The sequence below is a fragment of the Molossus molossus genome, unplaced genomic scaffold (genome assembly GCF_014108415.1).
Source record: "Molossus molossus isolate mMolMol1 unplaced genomic scaffold, mMolMol1.p scaffold_m16_p_12, whole genome shotgun sequence".
Taxonomy (NCBI): domain Eukaryota; kingdom Metazoa; phylum Chordata; class Mammalia; order Chiroptera; family Molossidae; genus Molossus; species Molossus molossus.
This window is the reverse complement of record NW_023425347.1, coordinates 12,860,707-12,880,345: the sequence shown is the minus strand read 5'-3', so window position 1 is coordinate 12,880,345 and position 19,639 is coordinate 12,860,707. Positions and strand designations below refer to the sequence as shown.

Below are 19,639 nucleotides of genomic sequence, written 5' to 3'. Positions count from 1 at the left end.
GTTTCAAATTATTCGCGACTACTCTGTTCTAAACGCCTCTTCCAACAGGGTCATGACCGGCCATATAAAACTTTAAAAAATTAATTTCACATGCACTACAATTAAGTAAAATATAAAATTCCCTTAGATTCTAGCTCTAAGATGTCTCTTTCTTGATACCTGAGAGAGTTGGCTTGGTTTCCAGACCACCTGTTGTGCATTCAAAGCCATATTAATGGGAAGATAGGGATGGGTCTCCCCTCAGAGTGCCAGTGTTCCCAGGAGAATGGCTGCCTTTGGGTGATTCCGCCACAGGTGTTAATGATTCCCCTGATGTGACTGCATCTGCCGCAGCTGGCCTTCCTTTCAAACACTTGCCTACCTGATTGATTTAGGTTTGTCTTTGGATTTTTTCCCCCCGTTTTGTATACACTTTTGCCATGTTGGTTTGAATTTTACTCATAGATTGTTTCAGTTTCAGTGGTGTCAGTGAGCTTGGCCCTTCCCCTGGCCTGGGAATGCTCCCCTTGTTCCATACCACCCTGTCCCGGGGCCACCATTGCCTCTTCTCAGGTCGAATTGGACCAGTGTGCTCAGCTCTGGGCTGAAGGTGGAGGAAGAAAATGATGAAGTAAGTGTTTAGGGGAGGAGTTGTTGTGAACGATTCCCGCTACAAGCAAAGGGACCGCTCTTCCTGTCCTCAGTGGTTTGAAATACGAGATCTTCTAGCAGTTCTTGCTGCGCAGATGTAAACCCACACTGAACACTCAGGGAAGCAGAATGTAGCCCATGAAGTTGTTTTTGCTTTTTCTTTTAAATCCTCCCCCGAGGATATTTTTCCGTTCATCTTCAGATAGGGTGGCGGGGTGGGGGAGAGAGAGAGATACAGCTACGGATACAGAAACGTCCATGGGTGAGAAACACGTCGATTGGTTGCCTGCAGCACGACCCCGACAAGGGCCAGGGACTGAGCTGAAACCTAGGTCCGCCCCCCTGGCCAGAATCGAACCCAAGACTCTGTGGTCTCCGGGCCGATGCTCTAACCGCCGAGCCACACCGGCCAGGGCTCTTTTCGCTCTTAATGAGACTGTTTTCATGATATAAATTGGTGCTTGGGGAAGTTCAGAGAGATTGTCTTGATAGTGGTGAGATGATTGAGCTTTAAAGACTCTTAAAGTGTAACCTGTATCAACATTCCGACTGGAAACGGTCTCATGATTAATATAGGATCCTTGTGCAAACACCAGAAAATAGACTAAGCTAAGGAGGAGAGATGGTCACTACCTGTAGCCCCACTTGCTGGAGCCCACAAGTGTTAACATATAGGTGTGTGCATCTCCAAAGGTTCTTTCTCCGTTTCATCCGTTTTTATCTGTTGAGTTACGAGGAAGACTTGAAACCCGTTTATCGAAGAGATTGAAAAAGCGTGTCCTGAGCCACCTTCCATGTTTGTAGTGGGCACACGTAATAAACACACAGATATATCACGTATATTACGTATTTGTATAGGGGCAGGGAATCTCTACCCGTTTTGAATCAACAACTTTATTTCCGTTCATTGCAGAGTATTTTGTTCAATGGCATAGAGTTCATTTAATGGAAACTACTGGTTTTTGCTACTATAAATATATTGTTGGGGTCTAGTCCTATTATTTATCTATTTACTTAGCGTAACGAATTAGAACTTTTTAGGCAGAAAGAAATCAAGAGTCCGAAAGACGCTCCCACACTGGCTTCAGGTGCTGCTGTGCGCCAGGCCGCGCCAGGCCAGGCCGGGGCGTCTGGCTGGACCAGGCGCTCGCCTCTGAGCAGGCCCTTCCTGTGGCTCTGGAGGGCTCTGGAGCTCTGGAGGTGGATCTGGAGCAGGAGAAGGAGACAGAGTCACAGCTAGGCCCGGTTTGCCCGTGCCTTTCCAACGTGGGGAAGATGCCCCTACCCTGAAGGGAACTCCAGCCCGCGAACCTCCCCTCCCCAGATCATCTTCCCAGAATGCGGTCCCCCGACCTTCCGGCATGACTGCTGTGGGCTCTGGAAGCTCGAGGTCAATCCAGACAAGGTGGGCGTGGCCCACGTGGTGCGAGGCTGGGAAGTGGACCTGCACTGAGGCCTGCTTCAGCTGGAACCAGGGGAAGCGGAAAGCCTGGCCGAAACCCTGCACCTGGTCCGGCCAGGTTCCCGCCGTAGAAGCGATGGCCCTGGGGAGAGGCGGTGAGGCAGCAGAGTCAGACTCCTGCTCTTTGCCTGCACGCTGCCCTCCCGTGGCACGCTTGCTTGGGAGCGGACCTCGGGGCCTGCCCCGGCCCATCCGGGGGCAGCCCTGTGCCAACCCCGGCCCCTGTGTGGCTGTCCTGAGAGTAGCAGGCCTGGTGACTTAGGAGCTCTCACACGGAGTCTGTGTGAGTCTTTTCTTGCCTCTGACATTTGTCCTGAGGGTCCTGTGCACTGCCCAGGCCAGCCCTCCATTCACCCGGGGCGGAGGGGGGGGGGCGGGGGGGCTCTGCACTGGGGACTGAGACGTATTTGTGAGCAGGCTGCTCACCACGTGTCCTGTCCCGTGCCTGTCCTGGTGGTGGCTGTCAGGAGAGAGGATTGCGGAGAGGGACAGGCAGAGCGGGATGGGACTGCGGTGGGTTTGGGACGCTGGGGAACACCTCAGCCCACCCTCCCCTTCAGAACTCTGAGCCCAGGGCCCCCGTCCACAGTCCTCTTGGACTCCTGTCCTCCTGGAATAGAAGCCACCGGAGCTGAGGCCTCCCTTGGGAACGAGGAGGTGTGGAAGAGATGGTTCTGCCAGGCCCTCCCCACCCTCAGCGTCCGTCCCGTAGACCCTGGAGACCCTCCATCGGGGCGCAGAGACCACTCACTTTCTTACTTGGTCCTGTGGTGTGTCACCCTGGTCACTGTAAGGAGGTGTGCCCCCAGATGTGGAGAAGACCGTGATGGCGTCAGACCTGATGGTCGGTGGGCAGGACCTGCGAATGATGTCCGCTGTGAGTGTCTGATTCACCGAGTAGAGCCGCGGCCCAGGGATTGTATCTGCTTCGTGCCCTCCCTTGTGCTCAACGTCTCCAGAAGTGCCGACGTGGAGTAGGTGCCCGATACAGTACACGTCGTCCCATACGAGAAGTCCAACCACAACCATCCCCGATAGCTGAGTGGGCCTCGGGCCCCTCCTGTCCCCAGAGATCCCTGATCTGCCAACACCAACGGCGAGGACACGGATCGGCTGGCTCTTAAGTGGGCTCCCAAAATCGTTGATTGGTTGTTTGCCGTGTTGTCAGACATGCCACCGGCCAAGAGTAATATGATAACTAAAAGAACGAGGGCGGGGGGAACCCCCCCTCAAGTGCCACAGGCCACTGACGGGTGAGGCGCGTGACTCTTGACGGGCACAGAGAGAAACGGTTGCCATTGCCATAACTAAACCCCAGCACGTTCTGTAGCCCTCTGCAGGGCCAGGCCACAGGTGAGCGACCACCGTGGCTTGTTCCCATAGTCGTCTCTGCTAGAGCCACCTTAGAGTCAGGTCCCAACAGCATTTGAATCCTCGTGTGTGTGTTTGAGTTTGTATGTCTGTGTGTGTGTGGTGGTTCTTCTGAGGCAGGTGTTCTGAGGCAAGTTTTCTGAAGACTAGGTTTTTCATGGAAACAAGTCAAACTAGGTCAGTGCTGGCTTGACCCTTGATTGGGAGAATCCTGCAGTTGGTTCCTGGTTCCCTGATGTGCTGACTTTATTTTGATCGTGGTGTTGGCTTAGGATAGGCACAGTAATTGCTGCACAATTCAGACCCCATTTTACTCTGTCTGTAGGTCTTAGCTATTGCACCTGCACTGCTTATCGAATTCTCCCTACCTTTGCAGTGATCTGCAGTGCCACTCATTGATTAACAGGTTTTTCCATGTGGGTGGCTTTGTTTTTGGCGGCTATGATGTGCCATTGAGTTTTTTTTTCTTTTTTTTGGTATGTGCCTCTTTGGGGAACCAAACCCCAGATTCTGTGGTCCACAGGCCAATGCTCCAACCACTGATCCAAACCGGCCAGGGTATTTTTCTTCGTGAAGCTGACTCCACACCCTTTTCTTTATCACTTTAGTAAATCTTTATATTTGGCCAGCTTTCTCCCTTTATTCTCTAGAGTCTCCTTTTCCGAGGAAAGATTGGGCATATCTAGCTACTTTCTTATAACTGCTGGCATTAACCTGGCGATTTGCATGAGATTCCTCTGGTCATATATCTCAACACTGACATTCCTGGAAAGAAAATAAAAAGAGTCTAATTTGAAGTGCTCAAAGTGAGCATTGAAAGTCTGCGCCACACTCATGCCCTAGTCCTGATAGAATGTGTTTTGTCGGGTCGGCTGACCTCTGGTGTTGCCCCATTCTGAGCCATTGTTACCCTGCCTGCTTCCTGATCGAAACCCCGCTTTCTAGTGAGATGGTGTTTGGAGGGAGAGCTTGGGGTTAGATGAGGTCATGACGGTGGAGCTTCCTTCCATGATGAAATTTGTGTCCTTATTAGAGAAAGACTAGAGCTGTCTCTTTTGGCTGTGTGAGAACACAGCAAGAAGGTAGCTGTCTGTGAGTCAGGAAGCAGGCTCTCCAGACACTGGACCTCTGAGCTCTTTGATCTTATACCTCATCCTCCAGAATTGTTTGAGTCCCCCAATTTGTGGTATTTGTAGTAGCACCCTGAGCTGACTAAGGCATGGGGGAAGAGCGTCAATATATGGGGGACCTGGAGAAGGGGATGTGTTCAGCATGTTCTAAAGAGCCACGAAGAGCCCATGTTATCTGAGAGGCACGCACAAGGGAGTGGGGCTGAGGAGAGGAAGTGGGGGTATTTTGTAAACTTGGGTGATTATAAGAATATTGACGTGCCTGGGCTGGTTTGGTTTAGCGGTTAGAGCGTCGGCCTGTGGTCCAGAGAAACCCAGGTTCGGTTCTTGCTAAGGGCACATACCTCAGTTGCAGTTTGTCCCTGGCCTCGTTTGGGGTTGTGTGGGTGGAAGCCACTCAATGTGTCCCTTTCACGTTGATGTTTCTCTCTTTTTCTCTCCCTCGTACTCTGAACAAAAATGGAAAAATGTCATCAGATGAGGATAAAAAAAGAACCTTGATGTGAATATTTGTTAAAGGTTTGAGTTGAGGAACATGGTCTGATTCCTGTTTTTTTGTTTTTTTAAAGGTCACGTTTAAAGCAGATTTGTGCCACCCCTTTTAAAATAGGCTTGGCATGACCTTCTAAAAGTGGACATTTCCATGACCCAGAAGCTCTCCAGGGCAGCAGGAACACGTGGCAGAGTGATCAGAGCAGCTCTGTGCTCACTGGCCGAGCCTCGTGTCCATGGACCTCAGAGTGCACGAGTCAGCTACGGAGTGCTCCCAGGGGAGTGCTGAACATCGGGCAGAATGGACAACTGCAGCCTGTGCAGCAGATGGGCGAGCCTAGCCACCTGATGCTGGTGTAGATATCACTGGGGAATGGACAGACCACTGGCTGTTGAACAAACCACTTACTCCATCACTTACTGTTTATATGAGCTTGGACAAATTACTTAACCTACTGAGCTAAGCCAGACCTCAAAGGGCTAATCTGGGTTAAAAGGCTTATGAGAAGGAGAACAGACTGCCTTCCATAGGAAGTACGAAGCCTCTGTACAACAGGAGGATAAAAGGGAACTGATGCAGCTTCTCAGTGCCTCCCCAGTTCCTCACAGACCCTTGGCCAAAGTTCAGTGGCCACTGAAACTCTCGGGGAACGACAAATCTGCTGGGTCAAGGATGTCAGAACCACAGGATATATGTGTCCTGACTCTCTAGCCTGTTTTTCTTTTCCATACGCAAATAACGGCAACCGCCATTTCATAGGTGTTCACTCTGCCAGTGGAGTGACGCACTGAAAGGTGAGATCAAACTCTGGTTACTTGCAGAAAGCACTCCATGTGTAGAAAGCCTAGGCAGTAAAATCTTGGACATCTCTCACAGGAATATTTTTTTCTGATGTTCTCCTCAGGAAAGAGAAACAAAGAATAAACAAATGGGACTACATAATACTAAAATGTTTTTGCACAGCAAAGAGAACCATCAACAAATGAAGAGGGATCCCACTGTATGGGAGACCATATTCACCAATGATACATCTGATAAGGGGTTAATATCCAAAATTTATAAAGAACTTGTAAAACTCAACACCAAAACCACAAATAATCCAATTTAAAAATGGGCAAATACTGTATGGTTTCACTTATATGTGGAATTAAAAAACCAGATTATTAGAAACAGAGACCAAAGGGATGGTTATCAGAAGGAAGGGGGTGGGTGGATGGGTGAAAAAGGTGAAAGAATATAGTCAATAATATTGTGATAAGTTTACAAGGTAACATGATTACTAGAATTAGTAAGGAATCACAAGGTATAAAAATGTCAAATCACAATTTTGTACACCTGAAAGTAATATATTATTGTCTACTAACTATACTTCAGTGAAAAGAAAATATTAAGGGAAGTTCCCTTATTTTTCTGGTCTGTGTTTGCCTTTTAAAGATCCTTTGACTCCTTTATGGAATTATGTATAAATAAATAGATACACCAAATTCCTTAAAAAAAAAAAACAAGGATCATGTTTGCTGCTATTTTGAGAGCAGCTTATAGGGTTATAGTTTAGGACAGGTATGAGGCAATTATGATAAACTACAACAAGGTGGTTAAGAAGAAGGTGTTATCAAGGAGGTGAGGAAAAGTGTAATTTGAGATCTATTTTGAGACAGAGCAGATAGAACTTCCTAATAAATTGCTGTTGAGAAGACTTAAGGTCAGAGGATACTGCTGTCATTCAACAAAATAGAGAAGATTCTAGAAGAATCACATTTTTGACTATGCAAAATTTTAATGCTTTTGGGCCCTGGCTGTTTTGGCTCAGCAGTTAGAATGTCGGCCCTCAGACCAAAGGATTGTGGGTTTGATTCTAGTCAAGGGCATGTACCTGGATTGCAGGTTTGATCCCCCACACAGCTGGGGTGTGTAGGACGCCACCAATCAAAGTGTCTCTCTCACATTGATGTTTCTCTCCTTTCTCTCTCTCTCTTCCCCTTCCACTCTATCTAAAAAAAAAAAAATTCAATGGAAAAATATTCTCAGATGAGGATTAACAAAAATAAATAAAATTGTAATACTTTTGAGATGGTTTTTAAAAAAATATTTAATTAATGTATTTATTTTTGTTACAAATGTTTCTCCTTTTTCCCCCACAGATTTCCCCCTCCCTCTCCCTCCCCACCCTGTCCCCAGCTTTGTTGTCCATGCATAGATGCATATAAGTTTTGTGGTTTATCTCTCCCCACCACCCCCTCTTCTGGGGATTGTCAGTTTGTACCCCACTTCCACGTCACTGGGACTATCCCATTCCTCAGACTTTTATATTCATTATATTCCACAAATAAGTGAGATCATATGATACTCGTCTTTCTCTGTTTGGCTTGTTTTGCTTAGGATAATACTTTCCAGGTCCCTCCATGTCGTCTCAAAGAATAAGAGATCTTTCTTTCTTACAGCTGCATAGTATTCCATTGTGTATATGTACCACTGCTTTTTTATCCATTCATCTACTGATGGACATTTAGGCTGTTTCCAGATCTTAGCTATTGTAAATAGTGCTGCTATGAACATGGGGTACATATATTCTTTCTGATTGATATTTCAGGCTTCTGAGGATATATTCCTAGAAGTGGGATCACTGGGTCAAATGGAAGTTCAATTTTTAATTTTTTGAGGTAACACCATATTGTTTTCCATAGTGGCTGCACCAGTCTGCATTCCCACCAGCAGTGTACTAGAGTCCCCTTTTCTCCACACCCTCGCCAACACTTGTTTGATGATTTGTTGATGTCGACCATTTTGACAGGTGTGAGGTGATACCTCATTGTTTTAATTTGTATCTCTCTGATGATTAGTGATGTTGAGCATTTCTTCATATGTCTCTTAGCCATTTGTATGTCCTGTTTGGAGAGGTGTCTATTTAGTTCCTCTGACCATTTTTTAATTGGGTTCTTTGTCTTCCTTTTGTTAAGTTATATGAGCACTCTATATATATTGAAAATTAACCCCTTATCTGATGTATCATTGGCAATTATGCTCTCCCATACAGTGCGTTGCCTTTCCATTTGGATGATTGTATCTTTTGCTGTGCAGAAGCTTTTTAGTTTGATGTAGTCCCATGTGTTCATTTTCTCCTTTGTTTCTGTTGCCTTAGGTGATGTATCAGTAAAAATTCTGCTGCGTATGATGTCTGAAATTTTGCCTACAGTTTCTTCTAAGATTTTTTATGGATTCATGAGTCATATTTAAGTCTTTTATCCATTTTGAGTTTATTCTTGTGTATGGTGTAAGTTGATGGTCTAGTTTCATTTTTTTGCATGTAGCTGTCCAATTTCCCCAACACCATTTATTAAAGAGGCTGTCTTTACTCCACTGTATGCTCTTGCCACCTTTGTCAAATATTAATTGAGCATATTGCCTTGGGTCCATTTCTGGGTTCTCTGTTCTGTTCCACTGGTCTATATGCCTGTTCTTGTGCCAGTACCAGGATGTTTTTATTACAGTGGCTTTGAGTATAACCTGAAATCTGGTAATGTGATCCCTCCAACTTTGTTCTTTTTTTTTTTTTTTTTTCCAAGATTGCTATTGCTATTCGAGGTCTTTTTTGGTTCCATATGAACTTTTGAAGTATTTGTTCTAGTTCTGTGAAGTATGTCGTTGGTATTTTGATGGGGATTGCATTGAATCTATAGATTGCTTTGGGTAGTATGGACATTTTAATGATGTTAATTTTTTAATCCATGAACAGGGTATGTTCTTCCACTTTTTTTATATCTTCCTCTATTTCTTTTTTCAATCTGCGAATAGGTCCTTTATTTCTTTGGTTGAGTTTATTCCTAGGTATCTTAATTTTTTTGCTGCGATGGTAAATGGGATTGTTTTCTTAGTTTCTCTGTGAGTTCATTGTTGGTGTATAAGAATGCCATCGATTTCTTGACGTTAATTTTGTATCCTGGTACTTTGCCAAATTCTTTTGATGGAGTCTTTGGGGTTTTCTACGTATAGTATCATGTCATCTACAAATAATGACAGTTTCACTTTCTCTTTTCCAATTTGGATCCCTTTTATTTTTTCTTCCTGATTGCTGTGGCTAAGACTTCCAAAACTATGTTAAATAAGAGTCGTAGAAGTGGGCATCCCTGTCTTGTTCCTGTTCATAAAAGAAATGCTTTTAGTTTTTGCCCTTTGAGTATGATGTTGGCGGTAGGTCTTTCATATATAGTCTTTATTATGTCGAGATATGATCCCTCTATTCCCACATTGCCAAGCATTTTTATCAGAAATGAATGCTGGATTTTGTCGAAGGCTTTTTTGGCACCTATTGATAGATCATGTGGTTTTATTTTTCATTTTATTTATGTGGTGTATCACATTTATTGACCTGTGAATATTATACCAGCCATGCATCCCTGGGATGAATCCCACTTGGTCATGGTGAATAATTTTTTGGTGTATTGCTGGATCCGATTTGCTAGTATTTTGTTCAGTATTTTGTCATCTATGTCATCAGGGATATTAGCCTGTAGTTTTCTTTGTAATGTGTTTTTCTGTTTTGGAATTAGAATTATGCTGGCTTCATAAAACGAGTTTGAAAGTCTTCCTTCTTCTTGGATTGTTTGAAATAGTTTGAGGAGAATGGGTGTTAGTTCTTCTTTGAATGTTTGGTAAAACTCCCCTGTGAAGCCATCCGGGCTTGGGCTTTTGTTTGCTGGGAGAGTCTTGATTATATCTTCAATTTCTTCTGGTGTTATTGGTCTGTTCAAGTTTTCTATCTCTTCCCGGTCCAGTTTTGGGAGACTATGTGTTTCTAGAAATTTGTCCATTTTGCTTAGATTGTCGAATTTGTTGCCATATAATTGTTCATAGTAGTTGTTAACGATCTTTTGTATTTCTGTGGTGTCAGTTGTTACTTCTCCTCTTTCATTTCTGATTTAGTGTATTTGGGTACTCCCTGTCTGTTTCTTGGTGAGCTAGCTAAGGGTCCATCAATCTTGTTTATCTTTTTGGAAACCAGCTCTTTGTTTCATTGATCTTTTTTTTTTTACTCTATGACATTTATTTCTGCTCTGATTTTTTCTATTTCCTTCCTTCTACTTGCTCTAGGGTTTTCTTTTGTTTGCTCTCTAGTTCTTTAAGTTGTGAGGTTAGATAGTCTATAGAGATTTTTCTTGTTTCTTGAGTTAGGCCTGTAGTGCTATGAACTTCCCTGTCAGAACTGCTTTTGCTGCATCCCATAAATTTTGTGTTGTGTGTTCATTTTCATTGGTTTCCAGGAAGTTTTTAATTTCTTCCTTGATCTCCTTGGTAACCCATTCGTTGTTTAATAACATGCTATTTAGCTTCCATGTAGTCAAATATCTTTGCATGTTTTTGTTGCAATTGATTTCTAGTTTCATGCCATTGTGTTCTGAGAAGATGCTTGATATGATTTCAATCTTCTTGAACTTGTAGAGACTTAGTTTGTGTCCTAACATGTGGTCTGTCGTTGAGAATGTCCCATGTGCACTTGAGAAGAATGTGAATTCTGTAGTTTTGGGGTGTAATTCTCTGTAGATATCTATTAAAACCCTTATGGTCTAGTGCTTCATTTAGAATCTGTTTCCTTGTTAATTTTTTATCTAGAGGATCTATCTAGTGATGTCAGCTGGGTGTTGAAGTACCCTGCTATGATTGTATTGCTATCGATTTCTCCTTTGAAGTCTTCCAGAAGATTTTTAATATATTTTGGTGCTCCTATATTGGGTGCATATATGTTTATCAAGGTTATATCTTCCTGTTGGATAGATCCTTTCAATATTATGTAGTGGCCTTCTTTGTCTCTAGTTATGGCTTTCATTTTGAAATCCATTTTATCAGATATGAGTATTGCTACCCCAGCTTTTTTTCCTTTCCGTTTGCTTGGAAGATTTTTTTCCATCCCTTCACTTTCAACCTATGAGTCTTTTGTTGTGAGATGGGTCTCTTGTCAACAACATATAGATGAGTCATGCTTTCTTATCCAATCAGCTACTCTGTGTCTTATGGGAGCATTCAATCCATTTACATTTAATGGGATTATTGATACATACTTATTTATTGCCATTTTTGTTCAGTGTGGTTATATTTTTCTATTTCTCCTGCTAATTACAGCAGTCCTTTTAACGTTTCTTCCAGTGCTGGTTTGGTGCTAATGTATTCCCTTAGCCTTTTTTTTGTCTGGGAAGCTCTTTATTTGACCTATTTTGAATGATAGCCTTGCTGGGAAGAGTAGTCTTGGATTCAGATCCTTGTTTTTCATGACCTTGATTACTTCATGCCATTCCCTTCTTGCCTGTAGTGTTTCTGTTGAGAAGTCAGCTGAGAGCCTTATGGGGTTTCCTTTGTAGGTAACCTGTTGCTTATCTCTTGCTGCTTTTTGGATTCTCTTTGTCTTTAACTTTTGGTATTTTGATTACTACGTGTCTTGGTGTGGGCCTGTTTGGGTTCCTCTTACTTGGGGCTCTCTGTGCTTCTTGAACTTGAATGCCTTCTTTCTTCACCAAATTAGGGAAGTTTTCTGTCACTATTTCTTCAAATATATTCTCTGACCCTTGCTCATTTTCTTCTTCGGGGACTCCTATGAGGTGAATATTATTACGTTTCCAGTTGTCCCACAGCTCTCTTAAGCTGTTTTCCTCTTTTTAAATTATTATTATATATATTTTTTGATTTTCTGATTGATTTTTTCTATCCTATCTTCTAATTCACTGATCTGGTCCTCAGCTTCCTCTACTCTGCTATTTAGACTTTCCAATGTGTTCTTTATTTCTGATATCATTCTTCATTTCTCCTTGGTGGTTTTTAATTTCCAGCTGGTTGATTTTCAACATTTCTATGTCTTAACTCATTTTGCTCATGTCCTTATACATGCTGTTGAGCTTCCTCAAGAATATGGCTCTGAATTCTAGTTCTGTTAACTTGCTTAACTGCACCTCATTTATCTCATCTTCGGTAAAGGTCTCTTGTTCTTTCATTTGGCTTTTGTTTCTGTGTTTCACCATTTTGGCTATCACAGTGGGCTTTGGAGCCTGTCAAGTTCTCCCTGTGGGTGTTGGTGTTCTGCTGTTTGTGGCTCCCTCTCCTGGGTTTGGATAAGCCAGGGAGGACCCACATTAAATACCACTGTCAAGTCTTACTTTCCTGGTTAGAGTTGCTAGCACAGGAGTGGTACAGTTATCAGTAGGGATTACCTGAAGAGCCTTGGCATCTGAGTTGAATGAAAAACTCCCTCAGGTGCTCAGAGTAAGGGGATTTCCCAGGGTGGGGCAGATGCTGTTTGTTAATGGGCCTCAATTTGCATTTCAATGGCCACCAGTGGGGTTGAATTACCGAGGGAGGGGCTGCTGCCTCTCCCCAGAGCCCTGGGAAGGAGTAAGATGACCACAGTCCTGTGTGGCTGCATTTCAGCAAAAGCTCTGAGCGCCCTCCAAATCCCAAATGTCCCAACACAGCTCCAGTCCAGTCTGCCTTCCCCCTGCCGGAGCCCAAGGTGAGTGGCTGTGGGTATTTTAGCCTCTGTCCCGGCTCTGCGCTGTGAAGCCACTTGGGAGTGTAACCCGAGGGCCAAGGCCGCTGTGGACCGTGGGCTCCCGGCCCCCTCATGTCCTCGCAAGCCTACCAGGATTGAGTCAGTGTCCCTGGTTATGTGGTCCTCCAAGCTGCTTTTCTGTTGCTTTTTCCTGGTGATTTGTCTTTATTTTAGTTGTAATTCCTGTTTGGTCCTGGGAGATGGTCTGTGTAGCTTCCATTCACTCTGACGCCATTTTTTTTTTTTTCCTCGAGGATGAGTTTCTTTAACAAGGTCAGCAGAATCAAGGCTCTCCCTGGACACAGACTTCGACCTGCTGCTCTGTCCTCACCCCCTCCATTCCTTCACCTGCCCCCAGCGTTCTGGGGTCACCTGTGCCCTCACCGCCCTGCAGGCACCTCCTCTGAGCTCACCGCAGGCCACACTCACCAGCACCTGGCAGCACTGGCACCTTCTCTGTGAGAGGCCCTTTGCTTGGGCTCCATGACATCTCTTTCCTGCTGCTTCCCCCAGCGGACCTCTCATTTGTCTCTGCGGCGGCTTTGTCTCTCTTCACCCCCAAAAGTCTAAGTTTCCAAGACTTCAGTCCCTAGTCCTCGTCTGATTCTAAACACCAGGTTCTAACTATATGGAGGTCACAGACCCACTTTGAGAATCAAATGGACGTGAAAACTCTCTCCTTAGGAAAAGGTCTGCCCGCTGCACACACAGATTACATGGACGGTTCCACCAGGTTGCCAGGCCCCCTGCAACAAGTTCATCCACAGGCCCTGCAGGAACCTGAACCCCACACACTCCTTAAATTCCAACCGCCTCTCCTGCCTCCATCACCTTTTTTAAGCCCGCAACCCCTTGTTGCTGTTCCTTCCCTTATGCTCAGACCCACATCCACAGCACCTTCTGCAGCTCCCCTAGAAGGGAACAGCCCGAAAGGCTCTCGCACGCCTCCCTTCCCAGCCCTCTCCCCTGGCACCGCACAGTGCGTGCAGCCGTAGTTCCCTGAACACACTGGCGCTCGTCCTTCTGAACATCTGCTCAGCCGCCCTCTGACCTCGGTGCCTTCTCATCTTTCCAGAGCCCCGCTGGCAGAACAGGCAGTGTCTGTCACCATCCTCTGTGTCTCTGCGAGGACAGGGACAGTGACTTTTGCCTGCTACCCCATAACCACTAGTACACACACTGGGATTGGCTGAATTAATGAATGGGTAAAGAGAACATGAAAGGAGAAAGGTCACAAAGATCAGAGTTCTGAACTGTGTTTCCCAAAAAGAGCAGCCAACAATAACCCAACATAAAGACTTTTAAAAATGTTATAACATCCCAAGTTTCCTAATCTACAGAAATGAGTTTTCTCTATATACCATCCAACAACTCAAATCTGAGAGATTATTACTAAGTTAAGGCAGAAATAACAAATGACACAAAATTTTTATGATCACTTTAATACCATTAACGCCCTCTATGAAACAGAGGGGGCCTGGATACATCTCTCTCTGTATTTTTATAAGTATTAATAACAAGCATGCTAAAAGAAGTTGGAGCAAAATACCAAGTCTTTTCCAAGACTTTTAGCAACATTTAAAAAATAATAAAAACATACACTCCAAACCTTGTATTAGTCATCGCTTCTGTCCATAAATGTTAATAAAAGTTCAGAAACAGCTGACTGGTTCTGGTGCAAGGAAAGAGCCATCCGATTACTGTCTGGAGAAGGAGAAACACTGCGTCTCCTTGGAGCTTGATTATGACTCAAAAGGCGGACTGTGGCCCGGGGAAGTGCGCACTCCTGAGCCGGGGTGCCGCACGGCTGCAGAGCAGACAGCAGAGGGCGTCAGGACCACAGCGCAGGACGACAGCAGACCTCCCCAGGCGTCTGGGCAGGAGAGCATTCACGGCACAGCACAGTGAGAAACAGTTTCTTAAACAAGGAATAACTGCTTCATGTTCATGTGCTTTACTATAGTCTATAGGTTTCCAATTCTTCTAGAATTTCTTCTTTTAGAACAATTTAGTTCACTTTGTGCCTCAGAAAATGAATTGTTTATGTGATTCAGAAAGGTTTAAACCATGTTCCTGTATATTCAGACAAATGAACAACAAATTATGTCCCTATATCAATAGGTACCTAGCTAATAGACAAAAACAAAAACAAAAAAGCTAAGGCAAAGTAAGACAAAATAGTAGCACAATTTTTTTGGAATCACTAATCAAACTGCTGCCACTTGTGATAAAAATGAGGCAGCAAACCTTAGACAAGTAGACGCAGTCTCCACAGTCAGGGAGAAGGGCACACAGCAGACCTGGAGTCTTATCACACACGGCAGTGATGGCTGTCTCCCCCCAAATACCCAAGAGCTGCCAACAGAAATTTTAAATCTCTCAAAACTAAGACAAAGTTTCGGGACATCTGTAATACTTTCAACAATAAAGATAAAAATAAAAAAACACTAAGACAAAGTTTCAAAGAAGGTAACTGTTTCTTGGGCTGTGCTGGTGAAGCAGGACACGCTCCGCACGGCCCCCGAGAGCCACCAGCGGGAGGGCCCAGAGCTCGGCAGGCGGCCTCTGCCGGGTGGAGGAGTGATCCTGGCGGGCGAGGTGGGGCATCCCCTCCGCGGGGGCTTCTGCGCTGTGCTGTGAGGAAGCTACTGGGGGGGTTCCCCCCACTCAGAACTTTAAAACAACATTCTGTTCCTTAAGTCGAGAAATAATAGAAATAATTTATTAAATAGGAAAAATACCAGACGGTCAAGTCACCCATAAAAAGTAGACACTTAGCTTTGCAAAAGCCAAGGAAACCCACTCAACCAGATTGTAAAAGCATCCCCTCAGGATTTCCAAGGCCAAGAAGCGATGTGAAATCACTCCCTTTCGAGCCTGCAACAGGGACTGTGGTAGTGTCTTCAGCCCCCTGGGTGCACACTCACCTTGTGGAGGGTCCCCAGGGACCTCCCTCCACGGGAGCTCTGGCAGCATGTGCTGTCCTGACTTCCTGCCCTGTCCACCTGGACGTCCCCCTGCTCTCTGTCTCATTGGCCGGCCCGGCCTGGCTTAGAGGACACTTCCTGGACCCCTCCCCCACTCCCTCCCTTCACCAGAGCCACCTGTAGGCTGCTGGCGCTGAGCCCCCAGGGTGGGGGACATCTGTCCTCCTTCCTAAGGCCTACCTCTCCAAAACCAAGTCCACAAAGTCACAGGAGCGCCAACCACCTGCAATTACAGCCTTTACCTCAGCTCAGTGTCACTGTGATGAACACAAGAGGTGACACACAGACTCTCCCCTCAAAAGCCAGATGTGGGACAGGGATGGCTCTGCCTGGGCACCGCTCTTCCCCCCCACCCCCTCTCCCCGCCACCCCCCGCCGGCTCTCCCCTCCGGCCCGCTCTCCCCCCCACCCCCCGCCCGCTCTCCCCTCCGGCCAACTCTCCCCGCCACCCCCCGCTCGCTCTCCCCCCACCTCCGGCCCGCTCTCCCGGGGCCTGCTCTCCCCTCCGGCCCGCTCTCCCCTCCGGCCCGCTCTCCCCCCCACCCCCCGCCCGCTCTCCCCTCCCGCCAACTCTCCCCGCCACCCCCCGCTCGCTCTCCCCCCACCTCCGGCCCGCTCTCCCGGGGCCTGCTCTCCCCTCCGGCCCGCTCTCCCCTCCGGCCCGCTCTCCCCGGCCTGCTCTCCCCGGCCTGTCCCTGAGTCTAACTGGCTCCACTGCCCTCCTCCTCCAGCGTATCGTTTCCGGGGAAAGAGCATTACACAGGAACTGCAAATACTACATGTGCGTTGCTAACACATCCCTTAATGCCCTTTGCCTCAGTGTTTTTCACCTATAAATAGGAATAGTGTTCTTTAAGGACGGAGCCCACAAGGCCGTCTGTGCCTAACCAAGACCCCTGAGCTGTTCAGAGCAGATGGATGCACCTAAGGCCCCTCTGAGGAGCAGTCCTCAGTAACAGACTCCTGCTCGGCCCTCACGGAACAGCCTGGTGCACACCCCAATGCCACACCTCCCCGCCCTCAGGGACCAGGAGGCTCAGCATGCGGGATGGAAAGCAGGACCTCCCGGGGCAGTGGGAGCGCAGATGAGGTTCAGGTTCTCCTCACGCCTTCAGCTATGGAGACAGGGGCCGAGCGGGTGGAGCGTCACTCTCTCTTTTCTTGTCATGGACACATTTGCTCAAATCCAACACAAAAGCAAAGGTCTACGCTCCCACTAAAAACTGCCTTTCATTCTGTGACCCCACACTTGGTGACAAATTGGTGAATGTGTATCACACATCCCAACACAGAGACACGGGGAACCTGAGGACCGAAGTGCGACGTACAGAGACAGCAAAGGTAACTTTTCTGTGATCACATGTTTGGCAACATGCAGGAACTTGGTTCTCTTTAATCCTAAAGGTCGTTTATAACCCAAAGATAAGTACAATTCTGGTCTGCATTTTAGAGATGAGGAAACTGAGGCACAGAGAGGTAAAGTGACTGGTAAAGTAGCTACACAGCTAACAGGGGGCAGAAATAGAATGCAATCCCAGGTGGTCCGGAATGACTTCCCTACGTTGTCTATCAGGAACGAGCTGGAACTCAACTGTACATTTATACAAAATATATAATCATGTGTGGATCCCAGAGGATTGTTAGAGTGGGGTTACTTGTTCATTTGGGGTTTCTACCTTTTAGGAAAACTTGATTTGAAAAAAAGGCTTAAGAAAAACACTGTCTTATTAAAACTTTTCTTTTTTTTTATTATGGTTAATTCTCACCCAAGGATATATTTCCACTGATTTTTAGATAGAGTGGAAGGGAGGGAGGGAGGGAGGGAAATACCGATATGGGAGAGACCCTACAAAAGGTTGCCTCCCTCACGACCATGACCTGGGACGGGGATCAACTCTGCAGCCCAAGTATGTGCCCTTGACCTAGATTCAAACCAGTGACCTTGGGTTCAGGGCCACAATCTAACTGCTAGGCCAAACAGGACAGTGTGAAATTTAAGTCTTTTTAATTACTGTGCTGCACCTTGTGAGGTTTAGATGTTGATCTTGTGGAATACAAGTTAATGCCTGACCTTCAAATCCCCACACTCAGTGCTCAGGCAGAAGGGGAAACACCTCACTGAGTCCCTGGAGGGCCAATGAGAAGGCATCCAAGAGCCATCATTCCAGCACCACGGTCATGCCTTACACACCAAGTGGGGCTAGAAATTATCTGCTGAGCACAGTCCCTGGGAGCTGAAGATGTCAGGACTCCGGCATGACTCCTCTGAGCACTGCTCTCACAAACAACAACAGGTCAGAGTAATCGGGGCAGCAGGCACATGAACTAACCTTCCTGGTGTCCGCTTGGTCCATCCAAGGCTCCCATTTCCTAAGCAGAAAGACACACATATCAGATTCCAGTCACCACCTAAGAGGACGGGACACAACTCAGGAACCAGCGACCAAGGGCAGGCTCATCCAGGACTTCAGAGCAAGACTATAGGAACCCAGCTTGATTTGATAGAGAGAAAACAATAGCGTTCTGAGACCCTGCCCCTGGGCCCCTGCCAGAGAGAGGGAAACACACACACACACACACACACACACACACACACACTCTCGAGGATTCAAATTCTGTTGGGACCTCACTCTAAGGTGGCTCCTACCGCCCAGCTGAGCAGAGGAAACAAAGCGGGGCTGACCCCCAAAGGTGGACTAAGAGACCCAAGAAGCCCTCTCTCAGGGAAGCACAGGAACACTCAGTGACCTCAGGCAAGCAGCCCTCTCCCCAGACCCTCAGTGCTGCAGACAAACCCGCAACATGGCAAACCTCTGTCCCTCGGCCCCCACCCTTCGACCTCCCCACACCCACCCTACCACACAGAACATCCAGCAGACAGCTCAGGAACATACCTATTCACTGCACAGCATGGACAACTGGAGAACTACTTCGCTTCCCAGCACTTGGTCATCCTGCCAGGGAAGGGGAAGAGGAAAACAAACAAAACTTAATATACTTTCTTTGACTTCCTCTCACACCCCTTCCGAGAGCTGTGAAATGATTCGAAGCACTAGTTCCCCAACCAGGGAGCAAGGCAAGTCCTGTGCCCACTGCACAGAGACGTAACCCCTGACCCCAGAGCTGGCCTTCCCAGTGCCGGTGTGCCAGCAGAGCCTTCCTCCTCTCATCGCTGACACTGATGTCACCCTCTGCCCCCACTGAAAGACACATTGAGCGAGTTCAAACGTGCCGACTTTATGAGAGCAAAAACTGATTGCAATTGGGCAGTGTCCGATCTAGCAGACAGAAGGGAACTCCAAGATCTCCACCAAAGGCCACCCTTTCCCATACTTTCCTCTAGGGGGATGGCAGCGTCCAGCAGGCCACGGACTGGTCTGACACCCACTTCTGGCACAGCCAAATCTAATTACATCTGGCTTTGGTGAAGTGGGCCGAGCTCATGCAACTCCACCTGGGGCCTGTTGTCTTAGCAGTGAACAGTCCTCCATCCTATCAGACAAAAGGCTTGGCTCACTACACCGTCAGGAGCTTACACACACTGGACGAGAATTTGTAAACTCATCGATAATGTGCAGACACAGCCCCTGGGACATGCAAGGTGTCCCCACCATTTCGCACACGTTGGTTCTTTCACTCTCTCCACAACTTCAGACAGGGTATGATTTTAGGACTGCCACGTGCCCCATGGGGAGGCACAAACAACACTGCGCTCAGACCTCGCATCTGGTAAAGTACAAATGTTAACCCCTCCCAACGTCTCTGGACAGGCCTCTGGGCATAGCTCGGCTGGGTGTCTCTGCCTCCAGGTCACTATGAGGCAGATGTGTTTCAACTGAAGCTCAACGAGGGACCCATTTGCCCCCAAAGTCCCTCGCCTGGTTTGTGTCAGGGTGCCGCTTAGGCCTGCAGCTGGATGTGCTTCCTGCCTGTGGGCCTGGCACTCCCTCGCTCCTCTCCTATGGGGCCTCGACGCAGAGCAGCTCAGAACATGGGCGCTTGCCCTCCCAGGTCCAGAGACAGGTCAGACACACG

General features: G+C 46.9%; 1 protein-coding gene across 1 annotated transcript; it reads right to left on the bottom strand.

Annotated features, from left to right (window-relative positions):
• Window positions 1–1,630: 1,630 nt before the first annotated feature.
• LOC118626209 (ral guanine nucleotide dissociation stimulator-like) lies at window positions 1,631–3,121 on the bottom strand. The gene is made up of 3 exons (XM_036255598.1): window positions 2,844–3,121; window positions 1,984–2,174; window positions 1,631–1,836 (listed from the first exon to the last, which is right to left on the bottom strand). Exons 1-3 carry the CDS (start codon window positions 3,119–3,121, stop codon window positions 1,715–1,717), a joined length of 591 nt encoding a protein of 196 aa, XP_036111491.1. The 3' UTR covers window positions 1,631–1,714.
• Window positions 3,122–19,639: the final 16,518 nt, after the last annotated feature.